The 23,601-nt window shown below is 39.6% G+C and overlaps 1 protein-coding gene across 5 annotated transcripts in view; it reads left to right on the forward strand.

The window, feature by feature from the left end:
• Ptbp3 (polypyrimidine tract binding protein 3) overlaps window positions 1-23,601 on the forward strand; it is an 83,665-nt gene that overhangs the window by 6,524 nt on the left and 53,540 nt on the right. For 3 of the 5 annotated variants that reach the window (XM_035439862.1, XM_027403001.2, XM_027403006.2), the window contains one exon: window positions 21,357-21,438. In XM_035439862.1, coding sequence (XP_035295753.1) covers window positions 21,408-21,438 — 31 coding nt within the window. In that variant the 5' untranslated portion in view covers window positions 21,357-21,407. Of the gene's footprint in view, window positions 1-21,356; window positions 21,439-23,601 lie in introns of those variants that run through there. The other 2 variants (XM_027403002.2, XM_027403004.2) reach the window with 1 other exon arrangement.

A 23,601-nucleotide genomic window follows, 5' to 3' on the forward strand; every position in this document is an offset into this window, starting at 1 on the left:
TACATTTTCTGGTGTTTAGGATTCATAGCATGGTATGTACTTGAATGTTCTTTGTGGAGTATTAATTTTTGAACCTTGGCCAAATTAAAAAAAACTAGCATTTGGAATTCATTATGAAATATTTTTGTTTTTGGGTTGTTGAGACTGCTAGTTTAACCAGGTTGGACTTGAACCTTCTTCAGTTCCCGGTGGCTGGGGTCAGAGAAATACACTACCATGACTGGCTGTACGTGTGTGTGTGTGTGTGTGTGTGTGTGTGTGTGTGTATCGTATGTATGTATGTATATATGTATGTGTGTATCATTGAGAAACAATGAGCAGTGAGGTAGTTCCTTTAACTGAAGACACAGTCTGGTGATGAGAGTGATATGGCACACATTTCAAGGATTTTATTACACTACATAAATCAGTGTCAGCATTGTAGGTACATTTCTTTTTCTGCATGCCAAAATGCATTTTAAATTTCTAGCTTATGTTTTTCATTAGTACTAGTTGGCTAGTACTCAAAATCTTAAAACTACACTTCGAGTATTCCTTGTTATTTTGGTCTTCCATATTAACTGTCATAGTCTTTTTTTAGGTACTTATCCTATCTTTAGTGGGTTGTTGAGCATAGAAAAACACATGCTTAAAAAGGACTGTAAATTGCTTCCAATAATTGCCATGCCGCCTATGTAGGAAAGAACAATACAGCATATTGAAATGAATTTTGAGGGTCAGTTTTCTTCATGCTTGACATTGGGGGTTAACAGGCAGCAGCCCATGCCCATGAGCACATCCTGCTTTCCACCTGTTTCTGTAAGTAGTTTTATTGAAACACAGCCATCCTTATTTGTTTCCATATTATCTGTGGTTACTTTCACATTATAATTGTAGAGCTAAGTAGTGGTCACAGTCTGCAAAGCATAACATATTCACCTCCTGACACTTTACAGAAAATGTTTGCTTACTGTTGTGCATCACTGTTGGAAACACAGAAGACTCTGGCTACAGTTTTTTTTTTTTTTTTGTTTTTTTGTTTTTTTTTCAAGACAGGGTTTCCCTGTGTAGCTTTGGAGCCTATCCTGGCACTTGCTCTGGAGACCAGGCTGGCCTCGAAGGGATTAAAAGTGTGCGCCACCAACGCCTGGATTCTGGCTACAAATTCTTATCCTTTAAAAATGAGATGTTATTTATGTAGAGTGCAGTTCAATAACCTTTGACAAATTTTAACACTTAATCAAAATGAGAGAATGCTACTCTAAAGATCCCTGTATCTCTTTCCAGACACAGTCTGAGCAACTGTTCTGATTTCTATAATGTAGATTAGTTTTACCTGTTTTTGCACCTTATATGAATGGATTCATAGAATATAAGCTGTCTGGTGTTCGGCAGGTTTTTACTTAGCAAAATGATTTTTAGATTTATCTGTGTTGTTGCATAGTAGTAATTATATGTAGTAGTTCATCCTCTTTTATCTTTTTTTTTTTTTTTTTGCTTGTTTGCTTGCTTTTTTGTGTGTGTGACAGGGTTTCTCTTTGTAGCTTAGAGCCTTTTGTGGAACTTACTCTGTAGATCAGGCTGGCCTTGAACTCACAGAGATCTGCCTCTGCCTCTCGATAGCTGGGATTAGAGGTGTGCAGCACCACCACCCAGCTTTTATCTGTATTATATTATGTCTTAAAGTCTGTTCTTGAATGTGCCTGATCTCTAGTCTAGAGTGCTCAGGTTGTCTATCATTCTTTGCAACCCTTGGTGCTGCTGGGTTTTACTTTTAGTGCTCTAAAGGGCACCTAAATCACTAGTGTCAGTAATATTTCATTACACTTGCAATTTTGTTATTGATTTGATGATTGGTGGTAGTATATATTAGTACCCTTTTATATGCTGTCTAGTGGTTCACTTTTGGGGAATGCCTGTTAATTCTTTTTTTTTTTTAAGTTTCTTGAGTGTTTTGACTGCATGTGTGCATATGTGTGTGTATGTATCATGTGCATACCTGGTGCCTTTGGAGGCCAGAAGAGAGCATTAGATCCTCTAGAACTAAGTTGCAGAAAGTTGTGAACCTCCATGTCGTTATTGGGAGTTGAACCCCAGAGTAACAAATGCTCAATTCCTGAGTCGTCTTTCCAGGTCATCTGTTAAGTCTTTAATGTTTCATTTTGTGTGCCCTCCCCACCTCCAGGGTTTCTCTGTATAGCACTAGCTGTCCTGGAATTAGTTCTATAGATCAGGCTCAGGCTGGCCTCCCTGCCTCCGACTCCTGAGTGCTGGAATTAAAGATGTGTGATCACATTTATGTATGTACTTAACTTTTGTAATTATGTGTGCATGTGCCACAGCGTCACAGCATGTGAGTAGAGGTCAGAAGCATCCTGCTGGAGTTGCTCTCATCTTCTAGTCTGTGAGTCCAGAGGAGGACCAAACTGAGGTTGTCAGGTGGGCGTTGGTGGCACACGCTTTAATCCCAGCACTCGGGAGGCAGAGGCAGGCGGATCTCTGTGAGTTTGAGGCCAGCCTGGTCTCCAGAGCGAGTGCCAGGATAGGCTCCAAAGCTCCACAGAGAAACCCTGTCTCGGAAAACAAAAACAAAAACAAAACAAAACAAACAAACAAAAAAACCAAACCCAGGTTGTCAAGCTTGGTGACATGTATTTTTTCCACTGAGCCATTTTATCAGTCCACCAAAAAAAAAAAAAAAAAAAAAAGCGGTTTTGCTTTTGTTGTTTTTTTTGACACAAGGTCTTTATGTAATCCTGGATTTCCTGGAACTTGTTTTTGTTTAGGTACGTTCTGATTATCTGTTATAAATTTATTTTATTTTATTTTATTTTTTGAGACATGGTCTCACTGTATTGCCTTGTAGCCCTGACATACTGGAACTCTCTATGTAGACAATGCTGGCCTCAAATTCAGAGGTCTCTGCTTTTGCCTCTGGAGCATCAGAGTTAATGATATGCAGATATGCATCACCATGCCCCATAGATTCTGATGATTTTGGGGGGGGGCTGGAACAGGGTTTCTCTGTACAATAGTCCTGGCTATCCTGGAACTTGCTTTGTAGACCAGGCTGGCCTTGAACTCAGATCAGCCTGCCCCTGCTTCCCAGGTGCTGGGATTAAAGGCTGTACCAACCACTGCCCAGCTCTGATCTTTTAATTGATATAAGTAGATCCACCAATCAATCACATTAATGTAGTTGAGTAGATTATTAAAGTAGTTACTTTTCTTGTTGCTGTGACCAAATCCCTTAAGGAAGAGAGCAAGGTTTACTTTTGGCTCATGGTTTGAGGGTATAGTCCATCACTGTGGGAAAGGCATGGAGGCAGGAGCTTGAGGTCAGGTAAATGCTGGTGCTCAACTGGTTTATTTTCCCCTTTTCTTCAGTCTAAGATTTCAGTGCCTGGGATGATTCCACTCATAATCAGTGTTTTTTTCATCTCAGGTAAACTTTTGGACACATCCTCCTACATATGCCAAAAGTGTGTATCCTAGGTGATTTCAAATCCAGACAAATTGACAGTGAACATTAACTGTCACATCTACCATGTTCATAGCTTTTTGCTTACTGCATATATTCTTGTTTTCTTCTGATTTTTGTTTCTTTTTTGGTTTTTTGAGACAGGGTTTCTCTGTGGCTTTGGAGGCTGTCCTGGACCTAGCTCTTGTAGACCAGGCTGTTCTGGAACTCACAGAGATCCACCCGCCTCTGCCTCCCTAGTGCTGGGAATAAAGGCGTGCGCCACCACCGCCCAGCTTCATTTCTGTTTCTTGCTTTGTCCTACTTTTCAAATAAAGTCTTGCTAAGATGTTTAGGCTGACCTCCAACTTCTAATCTTTCCTTCTGTGTTAGCCTTAGGAGTAGCTGGAGTTACAGACGTTCACCACCACATCTAGACTTTTCTCCTGTGTTAGCTGAACATATAATTGATTCTGTTTCTCACAGTCAGCATATTAGTTACACATTATGTACACATTTTCTTTTTAGTTGCCTTGTAGTTAGCATATGCACTTATAACTCAGCTAAGTACAGCATCCAAAACCACTGTATTGCTTCTTGTGTATTGTAGGCACAATAAAACAGAGCAGTCCCAGTTCTTTTCTGTCATTTATGACCTTACTACCCTTCAGTTTTCTTAAGTATATGCATTAACATTCTGTACATTGCTATTAGTACATCATGTAGATATATTCTAGCACAGTTATATTTTGAAAATATTCATGTGTGTACACCTGAATGTGAGTTTGTGCACCAAGATCTCTACAGGATCTTGCATGTATATGGTGGTATGGATCCCCTAGAACTGGAATTACAGGCAGTTGTGAGTGCTCTTTGTGTGTATATGCTGGGAACAGAACTCAAGTCCTCTACCACAGCAGTAAACATTCCTAACCACAGAGCCATCTTTCCATTCCTGATAGCTCTATTAAATTTAAAGATTTTATTTTATCCACATTTATTGATTTCTTTCATGTAGATCAATGTTTTGTTCAACAATCAGAATGAACTTCTACTTCCTCAAATAACTTTTAACTTTTCTTACAGGACAGGTCTACGGACCTTAGGTAGGGTCTCTTAGTTTTGGTATATCAAATCTTACTGGATTATGTCAAGGCAGTGGGAGTCGTGTTGGGGATTGAATTTAGAGGATCTCTGACACTCTGTAGATGAGCTGTATATACCTTCAGGCCCTGGCATATTTAGTTCCCTTACTATTAAAGATATTTCTTTACTAAGAATTTGGCATTGGCTCTTTTCCTACTTTCTCTAACTTTCATCCTCTTTTTATTATGGTTTCTGATGAAACCTCTGTAATTGTTAATTCTATTCCTCTGTATATACAGAGCTATTACTCTTATTTCCCTTTCCCCAAAGATTTTCTTTGTCTGGTTTTCTATAGTTTGAACCATATGCTGAAATACAGGTTTAGTTTTGGTATTTATCTACCTGGTAATCTCTGAGCTTCCTGGAGCTGTAATTTGTAGTTTAATGTATATCACTAATTATAGAAAATTACAAGTCTGTGTCCCTCCCAGTCTCGTTGTGTTAGATAGGATAGTCTCAGAATGGCTCTTGGATCTTTCTACTTTAGTTTCCCAAGTAGCTGGGTATATAGAATGCACTATGGAACTCTATTGTTACCTTTTCTCATTGTTACTTTTTTTTTTTTTTAAACTTTTCAGATTTTTTGAGGTTAAAATTACATTACTTCCCCCCCCCCCCGTCTCTTTTTTCCCTTCAGCCTTTCCCATGTATTCCTTTTTACTTTCTTTCAAATTCGTGAGCTATATTTTTTTTTTCTCTTTTGGACATTTTGGTTTGTTTCTCTTATTTGAAATTGTTACACATTATTAGGTGTTTTGGGTTTTTATTTATTTTCACTCAGCATTTCAGTTTGGGAAGTTTCTCTTAATGTATCTTTGTCTTTATCCTCTGCAGTACTGGGGCCAGGGTAACTTTTTGGTTTTTTGAGACAGGGTTTTTCTGTGTAGCTTTGGAGCCTATCCTGGAACTCACTCTGGTGACCAGGCTGGCCTTGAACTCACAGACATCCGCCTGCCCCTGCCTCCCTAGTGCAGAGGCGTGCGCCACCAATGCCCGCATAACATTCTATAACTGAGCTTGTACTTATAGCCTTTATTGAAATACCTTGACATTTATTGATCTTTCTTCAGTGACATCTGGTCTACACCAATGAACCCACCACAGATTTCATTTTTGGTGTGTGTGTGTGTGTGTGTGTGTGTGTGTGTGTGTGTGTGTGTGTGTGTGTGTGTACACACACTGTGGCATACATTTGAGGGGGTGTCAAAGGACAGTTTGTGAGAGTCCATTCTTTCCTTCCACTATATGGGACCCAGGGATGAACTCAAGCCATCAGACTTGGTAGCAGGTAGTTTTACCCCTGGAGCCATCTTCCAGCAAGATTTTATTTTCAACACAATGTCCATCTTTACATCTTTCTGGCAGCCCTAGAACTCCATATGCACACCAGGCTAGCCTCAGCCTCACACAAACCTACTTTCTTCTGCCTCCTAAGTGCTGGGATTGAAGGCATGTGCCATTGCACCTGGTCAGTATCTATTTCTAGTATTTTATTTTTCTTTTAGAGTTTATAACTCTGCTTAAATTGTCTTTATTATATGTTTTCTACTTGTTTTAAGTAGACACCTTTATAACATATCTGTTAAAGCTATTTGAAATCTTGTCATCTAGCTTAAAAATTTTTGTCCTAGCTGGACATGGTGGTGTGTGCCCTCAGGACCAGCACTTGGGGGGGTGGGGTGGTGGGGGAGGTGGGGGGGGTGAGGTGGAGGAGGCAGATAGATCTCTTAAGTTTGAGGCTAGCTACATCTCCACAGAAACCCTGTCTCAAATAATTTTTTTTCTTCTGCATGATTCTGTTCAGGGGCTTGATACTTGTCTGTGTTTCTATTTATTTACCTTTTACATTGTGGAAAGCCAGATACAATATATCAGAACAGAAATTTAGAGGCAGAAGGTCCTTCTTTTGACAAGTTCTATTCTGATCTGTCTAGGAGTTGAGTTGAGTTTGGTATTTGCTTAAGTTTCTCCATTGTCTTTGTTTGAGTATTTATTTAGAGCCTGACCCTGTAGCTCTTTCAACTGTAATCCATTGCTGTTCAAGATTTTGAGAAGGTAGTATTTGGTATGTCTTTATATTTCAGCTTTCAGTGGACCTCTGTCCTTGTTCTGTGCTGCCTTAAATTTCCCCACATCTCTTTAGGTAAGCCAGGAAGGCTTGCAGGGGATAGAATTTGAAGAACTGCCCTTTCTTTTTTGGACAGAGTAAAGCTGTTTACATGCCTTTGTAGGGATATATTAGTTAGGGGTCTCTAAAGGAACAGAACTGATAGAATGAATAAATACACAAGTATGTGATTTTATTTGATTGGCTTAGAGATAATGGTTTGAATAGTCCAGCAGTGGCTGTCTCTTGACAGAAAGGTGCAGAATCTGCCATTTGTTCTGTCCAGAAGGCTGAATGTCTCTGCAGTCCCAATCTGGTGCTAGAGTTGGGGTGGATTCCTACAGAGCTGCTGGTTTTCAGTCTGTGTTGGATTTAATACTGGCTATAGCAACAAGATAGATGAACTTGCCAGTGAGTTTGAAGGTAGACACTCAGAAGAACACTGCTCTGACCCAGTTTAGGGTGGGCCTTCCTGCTTCAAATCTGATTAAGAAAAATCCCTTACTGGAGTGTTCAACAGTTTGGTTTTGTAATTATTGTAGGGCTGCGTATGGTGTCACATGCCTTTAATCCTAGCACTTGGGAGGGGAGGCAGAGACAGGAGGCTGAATTCAAGGCCAATCTGGTCTACATAGTTTCATGTCAGCTAAGCCTATATGCTGAAACCCTGACTTAAAAGACAATGGTGTGTCTGAGGATATAAAAGGAGATTTTTCTCATTTATTTGTTGAAAAAATTTTCCTGAATTGTTGGGCACCATTGTTTACCACATGTGAATTGAGCTATTTCTGCTCTGTTTATCCTTAGGTTAATATCACATGCTCCTAATAAGTATGTAGCATATCCTGAAATCATGTGATGTAGAGCCTCTAAATGGTTATTTGTCAAAAGTGCTCCAGCTATTCTAGGACATTTAAATTTCATGTTCAAATTTACATTGAGCTTGTTTTCTACAAATGGTGTTAGACTAGCTAGATAACCATATGGAAATAAATGTATTTGAACTGCTTACAGAATTTGAGACTCATTTTAGCCGTAAAACTAATGTGTTATACACATATACCACATATACATTCATACACCATACATAGGCATGCACTAATGTAAATTCATTTTTATGAAATTGTAAATTTAAGGAAAAAATCACAAGAATAATGGAAGTAACTTGTATACTCTTCACCCATTTAGTTATCCTAAAAACATTGTATTACTTTGTATATGGTATGTATGTGGTAGTAGGAGGACAACTTTGGTGAGTGGGTTCTGTCCTTCAACCTTTATGTGGGTTCTAGGAATGGAACTCAAGTTTGTCAGCCCCCTTTTAGAGAGTATTTTCCCCATTTGTTTTCCCATTCCCTATACAGTGTCTGATATTTTTTTTTAAACTCTCTAAAGGTGATTGCTAGTCTTTTGAACTAACTGAAAAGCAGCCATATCATTTTTCTTTCACAGTCAGTTTTTTGAGAGATTCTTTGTAGTTTATTCTCCCCAGCTCTCCCAAGTGCTAGGCAAATACTGTACCACTGATCTAAGTTCTGAGCCCTTCTTTTTTAAATTTTATTTTGATAAAACTCTCTTTAAGTTGCTGAAAATGGCTTTGAAGTTTCATGTTTGTGATTAGTTACATTATCTCTAAGTACCTTACAGTTTCCTTTTTTGTTTTTCTTTTTACCCATGGATTATTTAGTACTTTTAAAATTTTAATTTCTAAATACAATATTTTTTGTTACTGCTTCTAATTCATTTCTTCTCTTTCTCTTCCTTCCTTTTCTCCCTTCTCCTTCCCTTGTCTTTCTTCCTTTCCACTGTGAAGCCCCAGTAACCTGGAGTACAGTCCTCGTGTTTCATCTCCCTGAGTGCAGGCCTTATGGCACCGTGGCCTGCTTATTGTGTATTTGGTCACAGGAAAAAATAGTTTCAGTAGATTCCTTTGGATGAAATTGAGACTTCTTTAACAAACTAATACAGGAATTGGCAAAGTAGGGCCAAAGAGCTAAATGGAGCTCACTGTCATCTATTTTTATATGTCTTGCAAGCTAAAATAGTTTTTATATATCTAAGTATTAAAAAATAAGATTAGTATTTCATGACAGGTGAAAAGTAGGTGAATCTCAAATCTTAGTGTCTGATTTACTGGAACAAAAGGGCTCATTTCTGTGTTGTGTATGGTTACCTTTGTTCATGAATAGTTGGCCCAAGACTCTTATTATCTGGCCCTTGACAGATTAGCTTACCAACCTGATACAATATCTATGGTATGCTGCCCTATTTGTGCATGTGTGATAAATGTTGTACCTCTTAGTTATAACTGAATATGAATATTTATTCCTTGTTGGGTATCTGGTTATACATTCAGTATTTGTGAGCACAGGTTATTCACACACACACACACACACACACACACACACACACACACACACACACACACACTTTGTTTTTCTTCCTCGAGATAGGGTTTCACTGTGTATCCCTTGGAACTTGATTTGTAAACCAGGTTGGCCTTGAACTCAAAGAAATCCACCTGCTTCTGCCTCCTGAGTGCTAGGATTAAAGGCATGCACCACCATGCTCTCTTGTCATATTTTGTATATGTTCAGCTTGTTAGTCTCTTAAACATTTATTAAAATTTTGAATTATACTGTTGATGCTCATCTTTCTGTATTTCATTAGCATTGTTTTATTGGGGTTGCAACTTTTTGATGATAAGTGCTTTAACAAGACAACTCATTATTTTTGTGTGTCAGTGAGCGTGAACATCATATATGTGTCTGTGTAAGAGTTTGTCTTCATCAGTACCTATCGTATGTGTATGTGGTGTGTATGTGTGCCCCTGTGTACATGAGTTTTGAGTAGAGGTCAGAGTTTAATGTCAGTGCATCTGCCTCCCAAGTGTCCACCTTATTTTTAAATTTTAATTTTGTACATGCACACACACACCCTGTGCTGCCTGTACACCTATGCACTCACACATGTGGAGGTCAGGATAACTGTTGTTTCTCACTTCCTACCTTTATGTGGATTCTGGGGATAGAAAGCAAGTTGCCAGGCTTGTGAGGCTAACACCTTTACCAGCTGAGCCATCTTTCCAGCCCCACCTTGGCAGGGTCTTTCACTGAACCTGGAATTTACTGACTATGATGTTGTGCTAGACTGACTGGCCAGGAATCCCCAGGGATCCTTCTCTTTCTTCCTCTTCAGCAGAGAGGATACAGTAGTGTACTAGGCCCTTTCTATTGGTAATGGGGACCCAAACTTTCTTCCTCCCTACCACCCCCTGCTTGCCTGCCAGAAATTATTATTTTTTGCTTGTTTTGTTTGTGTGTATCTATGTGCACTGCTACTGAAGTTACACAGGGTTGTGAGCTGCCATGAGAATGCTGGGACTCAAACTCATGACCTCTGGAAGTGATATAATATGGAGTAAGAGGGATCTTGTTGGATCCCATGAAGGGTGAGGGACAAACACTGTAGACCTAGCTTGTGTGGGAAGTTTTACTGGGGGAAGGGAAGGGAGAGGAGGGGAGAGAGAAAGGGGAGGGCAGAGAAGAAAAGAAACAGGAAAAGACTTGCCTATTCAGAGGTACAGCAGGAGAGAGTGGAGTGGGTAGAACTTATCTCCTAAAGGGACCTTTTGCAACTGTGTACAGACCCAGGGTACTGCTTGCCATGGGCCCCAAGGGATGCGGCCAAGGTGTGCCTGGTTGATAACAGGAAGAGAAGCCTGTGATCCTAACTGTGGAGCCATGTCACCAGTCCTCATTTCTGTCTTTTCTGAATCTACTGTTGGTTTTGCTTTTTTTTTTTACTTGACTTGAATGATTTTTTTTTTTTTCCCAAAAACTGAATGTGTGTATGTATGGCAGGTTTTCTGAGGCATTGTATACTTGAGGGTCTATGTCACCCTCACATATAATGCTTTGAAATTACCCTGCTTCTTCGGGTTTTTGTTTTTGTTTTTTGTTTCCTTTTATTGTCTTAATTTCTGGAACCCATATATTTCTCTACTTTTTTGTAAATATCTGTATATTTAAATGTGGGCATTAGAGTAAGCCATTCATTCGACTGACCAAAGACCAACTGGTTAGCTAGCACCATGAGTATGAAAGACCATCACCTGGATAAGTCCTTCTATCATGAAATTTCAGAGTTCCCTGGATGAAGACATGATTCTGAAGCATCCAGGAAGAAAGAAGTCAGTTTTAAAATAAGTAAAGATCTGATTAGACTAAAGATCAGACTGGACTCTTAGGAGTCACACTACATACTTCATGAAAACAGGAACACTTAATAATTTGCTTGAGAAAGTCATTTTAACCCAGTACTGTAATCAAATGATCCTGTTTATAGGTAGAGTTCTCACATAGGCCTGGGCCTACAAACTTTGCTGTGTTGACTGCCATTTAGTCATTTAGGGATATGCCTAAGCGAAATGAAAAGGCAAATTAAGAACAAGGAAAAGGGATTTAAAAACAATGTTGATGGTGCATGCCTTTAATCCCAGCACTCTGTGAGTTCGAGACCAGCCTGGTCTACAAGAGCTAGTTCCAGGACAGCCTCCAAAGCCACAGAGAAACCCTGTCTCAAAACAAAACAAAACAAAACAAAAAAACAAAAACAAAACCAAAACAACAAAACAAAACAAAAAATGTTGAGTCAGTTGGGTGGTAGTGGCCCATGCCTTTGATGTCTTTAGTCCCAGCACTTGGGACTCAGAGGCAGGTGGATCTCTGTGAGCTTGAGGCCAGCCTGGTCTACAGAGTAAGTTCCAGGACAAGCTCCAAAGCTACACAGAGAAACCCTCTCTTGAAAAACAAACAAACAAAATTGTTGAGCCATCCCAGAAGAGCAGAGAAAAGACTTTGGTAGACAGCTGTCTAGAATGCTTAGAAAGCTGTCTTTCTAGATTTGTACAAGGAGATTCTGGTGGAATGAATAATGTCATGGAAAGCTTGAAACAAAAGTTAGTATGATATAGGACAAGAGTATAAACAAAACCAAAATTAACATCATTAAGATGTCATGGAAATCTTAACAAGCAGGGTAAGAAAACAATGGTTGTTAACGGACCAAATTATATTGTGCAGTTAATAGGACTGTAATAATGCACTTGACCTTAAGTCTAGGAACATATTTTTGTCTTTCTGTAGGTGTAAGATTGTGACATTGGACCACAGAATAGAAAATGACCTGTATCAGGACTGTGATTCCTTAGTAATAATGACATAGTTATAAAAGTGCTATTTCTTGATTTTCAACCTTGAGTCAGACTTTAGTCACCACAGGAATGGACAGAGCCCAGTATGCTCTGATTGTAAGGCAGACTGTGACAATTACAATAATAAAAGGGATAAACTGGTGGAAAGAGGTGGGGAGAGTGCTACATCTAATAGCTTTGTTTTTCACAATGAGAATCAAGAGGTAATGCTGAATTGACAAAGTTCAAAGGTGGCCAGGTGTGGTAGGGCACACCCATTATCCTATAATTTGGGAGGCAGAGGCAGGAGGATTGTCAGTTTGAGAATTTCCAGCCTGTGTAGAAAGCTCCACAGAAAGACCCTATCTCAAAAACATCTATTCCACGAAATACTTGAAGAATTTCCAAATATTAGGAAAGAGATGGCTATCTAGATCTAATAGGTTCAAAGGAGCCTAAGATTTGTCTCTCTTTTTTTTTTTTTCTAAAGATCCACCCTAAGGTTTTTTGTTTTTGCTTTTTAAATCCTCTCCAAGGCTGACAGTAAATACATCAAAAGTATGAGATAAAGAGAATTCTAGAAATGGCAAGAAAAAAGGTATCAGGTTAGCCTGTGCATGTAGCTTAGTGGTAGAGCACTTGCCTGGAATGCGCAAAGGCCTGAGTTTGATCCTAGCACTACAAAAAACAACAGAAATATAATAAAGGAAGTGCTATTAAATTTACAATAAAGCAAATTTCAGGACAGCCAGGAAACCGTCTCAAAAACCCAAATAAACACATAAAAAATAGAAATGCATGTGCATCAAATAAAAATAGCAACAAAAATTTAGTAAAATTTAACATTAATTCATGATAATACAATCTTTTAAACATTAGGTAAAAATGTAGTGCAACTTACCACAGTAAGGATGGTGTATGAAAGCCCCACAAAGCCAGTGTCATTGGATGGAGCAAAGCAGAAATTGTTGGGTTGTTCCTTCTAAGATTAGGAACAAAGCCTTTAATTTCAGCATATAGGCAGACAGGTGCATCTCTTGGATCTCTGTTGCAGAATATTTAATTATGAAAGATGCACTACAATTGTTTATGTTTCAAATGAAGGGACCAGCTTCCCTTTTGGCAGCCATAAGGCCGAACACGTGCTTCTATGACCTTGTTCTAGACACTAGAAAGTCAGATGCCTGTCTCGTGACAAGGAACCAATCAGAAGTTAGCTGGTGGCACTATGCTTTATGGCTCTGGGTGTGCTTTACGGACAAGCGCACAGCAATGACATAGACAGCATAGCAACCACCCTGGGAGGGCCTATGGGCCATAACAACCAGTTGACCAATCAACACAGGGCAAGCCCTCCAAGCCTGGAGGCACACCAATCGTGAGCCTGTGCGTACCCCTAGACCCTCCCCTTACGCTGCCCTGTAAGATCTCTCGGGAGCCCCTAGAAGCCGTCTTTTCTAGCCATCCGCCATAGTGGGTGGGTGAAAGACCAGAGCTAACATGGGGCTAGCTCGTTAAATTACAATAAAGCCTCGTGCAGTTTGCGGCAAGCTCTCGAATCCCCCTGGTGATTGGGGTGACTGCGAACGTGGCCTGGGACCCCGGATACTTGAGTTTTCGGGGGTCTAACAGAATATTTGTACAACTATGTAAAGATGTTTTGCTGTTTTACCTTGCTTGCCTAAGTAAGGCACTTCATTGGCCTAATAAAAAGCTGAACAGCCAATAGTGAGGAAGGAGGTATAGGTGGGACTTTTTTAGGCAGGGAGAGTTAGACCAACCTGGGATTTAGGCTAGGAGAGGGAGGGGAGGAGAAAAAGAGACAAGATGCTAGGGAGACCCCAGGGACCAGATAGATAGACATGGAGGAAGCAGGAAAGTAGGACATATAGAATGAAAGGAAGATAGAAAGCCCTGAGGCAAAAGTAGGTGAATAGAAACAGTTAAATTAAGTTAAAAGAGCTAGTGGCACAGCCTAAGCTAAGGATTGAGTGTTCATAATTAGTAAGTCTCCGTGTCTTTTTTTTTTTTTTAAAGACTTATGTGTAACGACAACTCGTGCCACCAGCTGCCTGAGTTCCAGTATCATGTTAGGGACCCCAAATAACACACAGAGATTAATATTAGTTACAATGCTGTTGGCCAATGACTAGGATTTCTTATTTGCTAGCTCTGTCTTAAGCATCAACCATAACCATTAATCCATATATTTTATAAAGACTTATCGAGGACACCAGTGGCATGCATCCTCTCTTCCCAGGGATCACATGACTCTCCTCTTTACTACATTTTCCAGAATCCTTCTCTCCTAGTCCTGCCTAACTTGCTTCCCTATTGGTCAACAGTGCTTTATTTATCAACCAATAAGACAAACTTATACACAAAAGGCCCTCCCCCATCAGTTATGTATACAGTGTTCAGTCTGCATGTATGCCTGTACACCAGAAGAGGGCGCCAGATCTCATTATAGATGGTTGTGAGCCACCATGTGGTTCCTGGGGATTGCACTCAGGACCTCTGGGAAAACAGCCAGTGCTCTTAACCTCTGATCTCTCTCTCCAGCCCTCTCCATGTCTTTATTTGGGAGCTGGTTGGTGGCCCAAAGAAAAATCCAACTACAAATCTCTGTGATTTCGAGGCCAGCCTGGTCTACAGAGCTAGTTCTAGGATGCCCAAAGCTAGGTTTCAAGAAACCAGTCTTGAAAAAGCAGGAAAGTAGGACATATGGAATGAAAGAAAGGTAGAAAGCCTTTCTTTGTCTTGAAAAACAAACAAAAAATTAGCAGCAAGACAAGGACGTCAGTTATCCAACACCATTCAATATAGTATTAGAAATCATACTCAGGACAATAAGATGAGGGAAACAAATATCCACATAGGAAGAAGGAAGTCAAATTAACAATATTTTCAGATGACATGATTTTATATGGAAGAAAACCTACAGGCTACCAACATTGTTTAAACTGATATCTAGTAAGGTTGGAGAGGTCAACATCTGAAAATTAGACTTTTAATATACCAGTAACAAAATTACTGAAGAGATGAATAGGTTTTTAAAAGGCACCTAAAAACCTACAAATAAATTTAACTAAGTTGATCTGGACATGGTGCATGCCTTTAGTCCCAGCACTCTGGAGGCAGAGGCAGGTGGATTTCTGAGTTTGAAGCCAATTGGTCTGCAGAGTGAGTTCCAAGACAGCCAAGTTACACAGAGAAACACTGTCTCAAAAAACCAAACCAAGCAAAACAAAAAAATTAAAATTATTACTGATATACAATGATACTGTAAGGTTGTTAATAGTTTGCAATGATACTACAAAATACTTTTAAATTTTCTTTATAATGTACATTGGGGCTTGTCTGCATGTATGTCTGTATGAGGGTATCAAATCCTCTGGAATTGGAGTGAGAGGCAGTTGTGAGCTGCTATGTGGGTGCTGGGAACTGAACCAGTTCTGTGGAAAAGCAACCAGTGCTCTTAGCTGCTGAGCCATCTCTCCAGCCCTGTATGATACTTTTGAGACAGAAAAATGAAAAGATATAGTAAGAGTATTTATAGATGGTAAGAATTAATTTTACTAAATGGCAATGCTACTCATCATTTTAAAGATTCAGTGTAATTCCTGTTAATGTTATTTTTAAAAGAGATTTGAATGCTCAAGGAAATGATATGTTAAGTAATAGGTATGTGAGTTATCCTGATCATTATTGTATACATAAGCTGATGTATATCTCAGACTGTGTTCCACAAATATATATTACTCCACATGTACACACAATTACTATGTATCAGTTAAAAATAAATATTTAATCTTACTTCTCCCTTGTGTTTGTTTGTTTGTTTGTTTGTTGGTATTTTGAGACAGGGTTTCTCTGTGTAGCTCATGCTGTCCCAGAGCTTGCTCTGCAGACCAGACTGGCCTAAACTCAAGAGATCTGCCCGCCTCTGCCTCCTGAGTGCTGGGACTAAAGGCGTGCGCCATCACCACCTGGCCCATTTTATTTCTGTTTATGGAACAGTTAACTAAGAGCAGGACAAACAAATTTTCTATTCTAGAAAGCTTCACAAAGGACTGTTCGTGAATCTTCTAGGAACTTTGCTTTGATTGAAAGTAGTATTTGGGTATTAATTTCAATATTTTAAGGTTCTGTTCATATCCTAGAGAGTTAAAATTTTTTGATAGATAGTAAAACAAATGATACCTTATCCTAGAATTTCATGTGCATGTTAGGTATGATCTAAAATTTAGATTTTGGTTTAGTTTAAAAATCTTACATGTTATTCTAGTGGCCTTTTCTCAGTTGTACAGATTGTCTTTTAATCACATTAATATTCTCACTTGAATTGCAAATAAACCCTGTTCCCATCAAATTTGATAATGGAACATTTTATTTATACTGCTTGATCACAGTATTCCTTTGCTTTGCTGTTCCTGTATATTTAATTGTTTTCCGTAGGAGGGAACAGCAATAATGATGCTTGAGGCAAATGGAGCTGATTTATGTGTTGACTTAGTCAGAGAGCTAACAAGTCCACAGGAAATTGTTGGATTTATGTAAACTGACCATTCGTTTCTAAGGAGACTGTTGATACAGTGCTAACTTCTCTCCACACCTGCCACATGATGCCTTCATTTTTCTGCCTGTTAAGACCTCCTTGGCAATACTGTTTTGTTTACCCATGATAGTCTTTTTCCTTCTACGAAACGTTTTGTTGTTTTTTGAGTTGAGAACTGACTCCCTTAACATAGACATCACACAAAGTAGTAATAGTAAACCCAGCAAAAGAGTGTATTCTTTGTGATTGACCTCTTAATTTTTGAGATTACCCTGTTCAGTGGGACAGTAGTTCCTTATTGCTCCTGTATAACCATTGCATGCATTGATAAAGATTTATTCTGTAATTGATGACACTTGGTTGTTTCTAGCTGCTCTAGTGTGAATAATGCTCTGGGAATACTCGTGTCTAAGTGTACATAAGAAAGCATCTCTTGAGTGTGTACATAGGGGTACAGAGATCCTTTAGATATTCATAGGTTTATCATGACTTTCATAGGTTGAATAGTGTTAAAAGTTGTACCAGTGTATATTCCCATTAAATCACACCCAGTTAAAAGTCCCATTTACTTTTTGGTTTTTCCAGACAGGGTTTCTCTGTGTAGCTTTGGAGCCTGATCTTGTCCTGGCACTCGCTCTGTAGACCAGGCTGGCCTTGAACTTACAGAGATCCACCTGCCTCTGCCTCGGGAGCACTGGGATTAAAGGTGTGTGCCACCAATGCCCCGCTAAATTCCCCATTTAATTCTAAGAGTTTTGTTGCTCTGACTTACCAACTTAACATTTTATCACTTGCCTTCTCATGGTGGTATTCTGTTAGGGTCTGTATTTTTTTCTTGTTTGAGACAGTTTCAGTGTGTACCTTGGAGTGGCCTGGAACTTGTGGTCCTCCTGCAACAGCCTCTTAAGTGCTGAGGTTATGGGCATATACTCAACTATTTTTTGTTTCCTGTGTAAGAAATGGTGTCCTTCGCAGGCAAATGGATGGAACTAGAAGAAACCATTTTGAGCGAGGTAACCCAGTCACAAAAAGACAGGCATTGTATGTACTCACTCATGTGTGGATTTTAGACATAGAGTAAAGGATTGCCAGCCTGCAGCCCAGGCTGCCGGAGAGGCTGGTAAACAAGGAGGACCCTAAGAGAGACATACATGGTCCCCTGGAGAAGGGGAAAGGGACAAGATCTCCTGAGCAAATTGGGAGCAAGGGGGGAGAGGAGAGGGAACTAGGAGAATGAGAAGGAGAGAAGAGGAGGGGTGAGGAAGACATGATGGGACAGGGAGGTTGAGTTGGGGAAGAACAAAAGAGAGCAAGATAAGAGATAATATAATAGAGGGAGACATAAGTTCGAAGAGAAATCAGGCACTGGGGAAATGTCTGGAGAGCTACAAAGATGACACCAACTAACAATCTAAGCAACAGAGGAGAGGCTACCTTAAATGCCCTCTCCTGATAATAAGATTGATGACTAATTCATATGCCATCCTATAGCCTTCATCCAGCAGATGGTGGAAGTAGAAGCAGACACCCACAGCTAACCCTTGAACTGAACTGAAATCCAGATGTACAGAAGGGGGACTGATGAGCAAAGTGGTCCATACCAGGCTGGTGAAACCCACAGAAACAGCTGACCTAAACAAGGGAAAACTCTTGGTCCCCAGACTCATAGCTGGGAAACCAGCATGGGACTGATCCAGACCCCCTGAATGTGGGTGTCAGTGAGGAGACCTTGGAAATCTATGGGGCCTCTTGTAGTGGTTCAGTACTTATCGCTACCATAGGAATGGACTTTAGGAGCCCATCCCACATGAAGGGATAGTCCCTGAGCCTAGACACAGGGGGTTGGCCTAGGCCCTATCCCAAAGATTATGACAGACTTTGAAGACCCCCCCCCTCCCAATGGAAGGCCTCATCCTCCCTGGGGAGCAGAAAGGGTATGAGATAGGTTAGGGCGTTTGTTGGGGGGCAGGGGAGAAGGAGAGGGAGAGGGCCCTAGGATTGACATGTAAAATAATTTTCTTTCTAATAAAAAAAAGGAAAAAAAAGATAGTGTCCTACTCCAAAGTCAGAAAGTTACTCCTTTATCTTCAGGAGTTTTCAACACTTTTCTCTTTATTATTTTATTCTGCAGTCCACATGAAAGTATTTTTTGACATCTAAACATAATCATCTTTAGAATATTTTGTGAAAGGGTTGGTCACAATATATGAGAATTTTAGAGCAGTCTCAATGTGCGGGGCTCAAGCCACCTGTCCCAATTATGTGAGCGAAAGAAATGAGTAATTGTGAAGAGCAGAGAAGGAAATTTAATCAACATGCATTAGGAAGAGGAACAAAAAGAGGGGTTTAGATAGAGGAAGCATGATGGCGGGTGGGGCAAGAGATTTGTAAAGCTAAGCACTGCTGATCAAGGTGTGGTCTGTTTGTTTATTGTCTCTCCTGGTTCTGCAAGGTGGCCAGAAGAAGTTCTTACTTCTTACTGAGAAGCAGTAAGGAACAAGCTGCTTCTCAGATAATTAGCCATGCTCCAGAGTGCTGCCTTGCTTCATGGTCAGTTCTGTGATTTGAGTCATGGTCTGTTCTGTGAGGTTCTGTTGTTTCTAGAATCCATGGTGACTGCAGGTTTAAGACACTGACTGGAGACTGGAATAGGACATTCTAAGATGCCTCGGGTACTCTTCTTCTCTTTGTATCTTCCGCCTTGAAGTGTGAAATAAGAGGTTAGGTATTACCCTACTCCTAGGTAGTGATTAACATGCCTATGCGAATTAAAAGGCCGTATAGTTGCAAAGTGAAGGGAGAATTACCAGGGTTTCATCTTGCTTTAAGTTACCTTGTGGGCCCAAGTGAGGAGTCAGTGGTTTTTAGCAAAGGCAGGTTTTTAGGAACCTCTTTACCAAACCAGCTGTTTTGACAAGAAACATATCGATACTAAAGACACATGTATGTAGAAGCTATATCTATTAGCAAAATATGTTTTACCAAATCCTTCGTTTTAAAACCATGTTGGAGCCGGGTGGTGGTGGCACATGCCTTTAATCTCAGTTCTCATGAGGCAGAGGAAGGTGGGTCTTTATGAGTTTGAAGCCAGCTTGATCTACAGAGCGAGTTCCAGGACAGCCAAGGCTACATAAAGAAAATACTAAAAAACAACAAAAAAATCATGTTGGATACATTAGATTACTACTATATTTAAAACTCAAAACCTTAACTTTGCAGATAAACAGCAAGTACAAAGTTGTCCATTAATTATCAGACGATAATTATTATTATTATTATCATCATCATAGTACCTTTATTTCAGAAATTAGGAAAGCCTGTTCTTTAAGTGGGGAACTATCCTGGTCTTCTGGGTGAGATGGGATTTGAAATTTTTTTCATCCTGCCTGGTTATTTAATTCCATTGTATTTCTTGGTGGTATCTTTGATAACCTTAAGTAAAAGAGCTGAGGGTAGTAATTTCTGGGTGCTGAAAACAAGAATTGTTTAAATTATTATGTTTGTAATAATGCAGACACTTTGGAGTTAGTCGTAAGGGTTAGAGAACTAGCTTAGTGTCTAAGAGCTGCTTTTGCAGAAAACCAGTTTGGTTTCCAGCATCCACACTGGGCAGCTCACAAACACCTGTAACTCTGTTTCCAGGGGATCCAACTCCTCCTTCAGGCTTCTTTTGGGTCATCCTCTACTCCCACAACATACATCTGTACACACACGTAAATTAAAAATGAAAATATTTATTCTAAAACTTATGGTTATTTGAAGACTAAGGCTGGGTGGTGACAGTGCATGCCTTTAATCCTAGCACTCGGAAGACAGAGGTAGACAGATTTTGGTGAGTTCAGAGCCAGCCAGGTCTACAGAATGAGTTCCAAGACAGCCAGAGCTACACAGAGAGACCCTTTCTTGAAAAACAAAAAATCACCAGGATGATTTCATCCATTTGAAATAGGTTGGCTTTGACTTTTTAATCCATATTTATTATCCTTTTATAACCTGGTGATCTACATTAAGATTGTAATGAAAAGGATTGTTAGATCCTTTTTAGCATTGAGAGTTCAGATGTGTAAGTAGGTCAGAACTCTTGCTTGGACAGGTACTGTGGCTCGTTCTGCAATCTCTGCATTCAGAAGGCTGAGGCAAGAGGATAGAAAGATCCATTCAGCCTTGGCTACATAACACGACTTCCAGAAAAACAAGGTCTGGGGTTGTAGCTGAGTGGTAGGATGTTTATCTTGCATGGCCAGTACCCAGCACCAGGAGACAGATTTCTCTCTTACCATAAATAAATTTTTGAAAACATATTTGGTTAAGATATAGTGTACACCTGCAGTAATGCTCACTTTTAATCCCAGCACTTAGAGGCAGAGGCAGGGGAAAAATCTCTGAATTTGAGGCCAATCGGATCCAGTCAGGATTCTTAGAATGTATAAATTATTCTTGTGTAAATATATTTGATAAAAATTCTTTGTCAGAATGTAGTCTCCTAAATATAATTTAGTACATCACACATAAAATTTTTAAAATTTTGGGCAATTGGAATTGGTCAAAGTGTTTACAAAATTATGTCCCCAGTGTTTTATTTTGTTTTGTTTTGTTTTTGAATGATTACACTGAACATTTGGTGGTCTTTTTTTGTTTGTTGTTTTTCATGACAAGGTTTCTCTGTAGCTTTGGTGCCTGTCCTGGAACTCACTCTGTAGACCAGGCTGGCCTCAAACTCAGAGATCCACCTGCCCCTGCCTCCTGAGTGCTGGGATTAAAGGTGTTTGTCACTACTTCCTGGCTCCAGCTGTCCTTTAAAATATCTTTATATTTAAATAAAATAATACTAACTCCTAGTAAATTCAGTAGTAAATATAAACCATTATTTTAAAACTTGCTTTATTAATTGAACACCAATTTTGCTTTTCAGCGGGGATCTGATGAGCTTCTTTCTCCTGGTGTCATTAACGGACCTTCTACCATGAACAATTCAACTCCTTCAGGTGTGTATGGTAAGTTTTGCAACCCCACACCTCATGTTTTCTTTTTGTGAGCCTCCCTTTAAAAAAAAAAAAAATGTTCGTATGTGCCACTGTTTATGGTAAAAATCTGTGTTTTTTTTTTTTTTTTTTTTTTAAACTCAGTGAGAAGTGAAAGCCTCAGTTAAGGAGAAAAGTTAGTATATGTTGAAGAAATTTATGAATGGGTCCACTGTGTTTTAATCTACCAAAAAATTATTGGAAAGATTTTATAAGCAGAGAATTTGTAAATATGCAAACAGAATGATACAGGAGTTGAGACTAAAGCCAGTTTTGTAAAGTTGAGCTCACATTAGAATCATCGAAGAGGCTGGGGAGTTAGTTTAGTGTGTAAGTGCTTGCTGTGCAAGTATGAGGCCCTGATTTGATTGCCATTACCCACCCACATAAAGGATAGTTATTGTAACCCCAGTGTTGCTGTGTGCGGAGTAGAGAACAGAGAATCTTCAGGGCTTGCTGGCCAGCCAGTCTAGCCAAAACAGGGAGCTCTAGGTTTAGTGAGAAACCCTGTCTCAAAAAATAAGGTGAAGAGTGATAGAGGAAGGCACCCCCAAATCAACCTGGCTGCTGTAAAGATGCATTGCATGGGTGAGGTGCCTAAGCACTTTGGATGTCATCATTCAGTGAAAGAACAATGCTACCTTTTCCTTTTTATTCATTCGAGGAGCCTTGCTCATGAAAAGATACTGCCCACATTCAGGTGGATCTTCCCACTTGAATAAAGCCTCATTAGAAAGCCTTCCTAGATAACACCCAAGGGTTTATCTGCCTGATAATTCTAAGTGTCCTAAAGTTGACAATCAGGATTAATTAGCACATTCAGAAGAATTTGGAAGTACTGAAAATCTGCTAAGGACCTGGCTTGCCCTTGAAATTTCTGTGTGGGGGATATATTTGTCTTTGTTTTTAGAGCTTTTAGGTGATGCATCTGAGGTACAGACAGGCTTGAGCACCATTACTGAAATTTTTGTTACCCTTCTCAGGAGTGATCCAATTCCCCAAAGAGAGTTGTATTCTTCTGGGGTTCATTCCAGTGAAACTTGTATAGGATCAGCACACCTGTCTTGTTTGGGTTTAGCATCCCTTAGATATTCTGCCATAATGCTTCTGATGTTAGAGGCATTCACCACCATTACTCACTTGGGACAATGTGAGTGTGACTCAATTCCCTGTAACTCCATCTTCAAGGAATCTTAGCACTCTCCTTTGGCTTCCATGGGCGTCAATATACATGTGGCATTTACATACATACTTGTGCACATGCACACTTACACACACCCCTTCACACAATTAGCAGATTATTACAAGAAGTCATTGGAGTAGACTTTGATGCTTTCTTAAGATATTTAAGTAATTTTTCAAAGACACAAACATTTTAATAAAGCCATACTGTGCACCAAAGTAAGAGCCAATTACATTGACTTGCTGAGTGTTTTGTTTTGTTTTGTTTTGTTTTGTTTTTCTCTTCAGGAGAATCAGAAAATTTTTTGTAGCTAATCTGAATATCAGTTTTAAAATACTTTTAAGAAGTTTGGGGAGACTAGCTTCTGTTGGTAGAATATTCCTTGTTTGAGAGCAGGAATTAGGTTTGCACCAGACCTCTTGCAAGTACATTTCTGTCTCATAAAATTTTTGCCATGTGTGGACATCAGTGATAGGCTGATGATGCATGGGTGTGAATTAACCAAAAAGACAGAAGAATGCTGAAGTAGACAGTTTATTACCTACACTGTGGTGTAGCTACAGCGGATAAGCTTCTGAAAAGTTTGCCACTGAGGAGAGGGAAACCTTTACAGCAGTTGAGGGGCAGATTATTTAGTCTAACTTCATGAACCATTTGCATGGAGTCCAGAACTGAAGCAAAAGCCATTTCTGAAGGGACAGACTAACTTTCTGCCTTTGTTAAATATTAAGCTTTACAGTATTAGTTGTCTCTGGAGACTGATCTTTGGGCTTAGGTGCCGTGGATTATTGGGAGTTTGTCTTGGAATGTTTTTGTAAAGCAGTACAGGTTGCTAGAGAAAGCTCCAAGCAGTTGGGTTTTGATTGTTAAAGTGTGGAGACTGTAGGATTTGTTTTTGGCCTTTTGTCTCTTTGCTTTTCAGTAAGAACAGTGTTCTTACCTTGAGTATGTGG

This window comes from Cricetulus griseus, chromosome 2, assembly GCF_003668045.3.
Source record: "Cricetulus griseus strain 17A/GY chromosome 2, alternate assembly CriGri-PICRH-1.0, whole genome shotgun sequence".
Taxonomy (NCBI): Eukaryota; Metazoa; Chordata; class Mammalia; order Rodentia; family Cricetidae; genus Cricetulus; species Cricetulus griseus.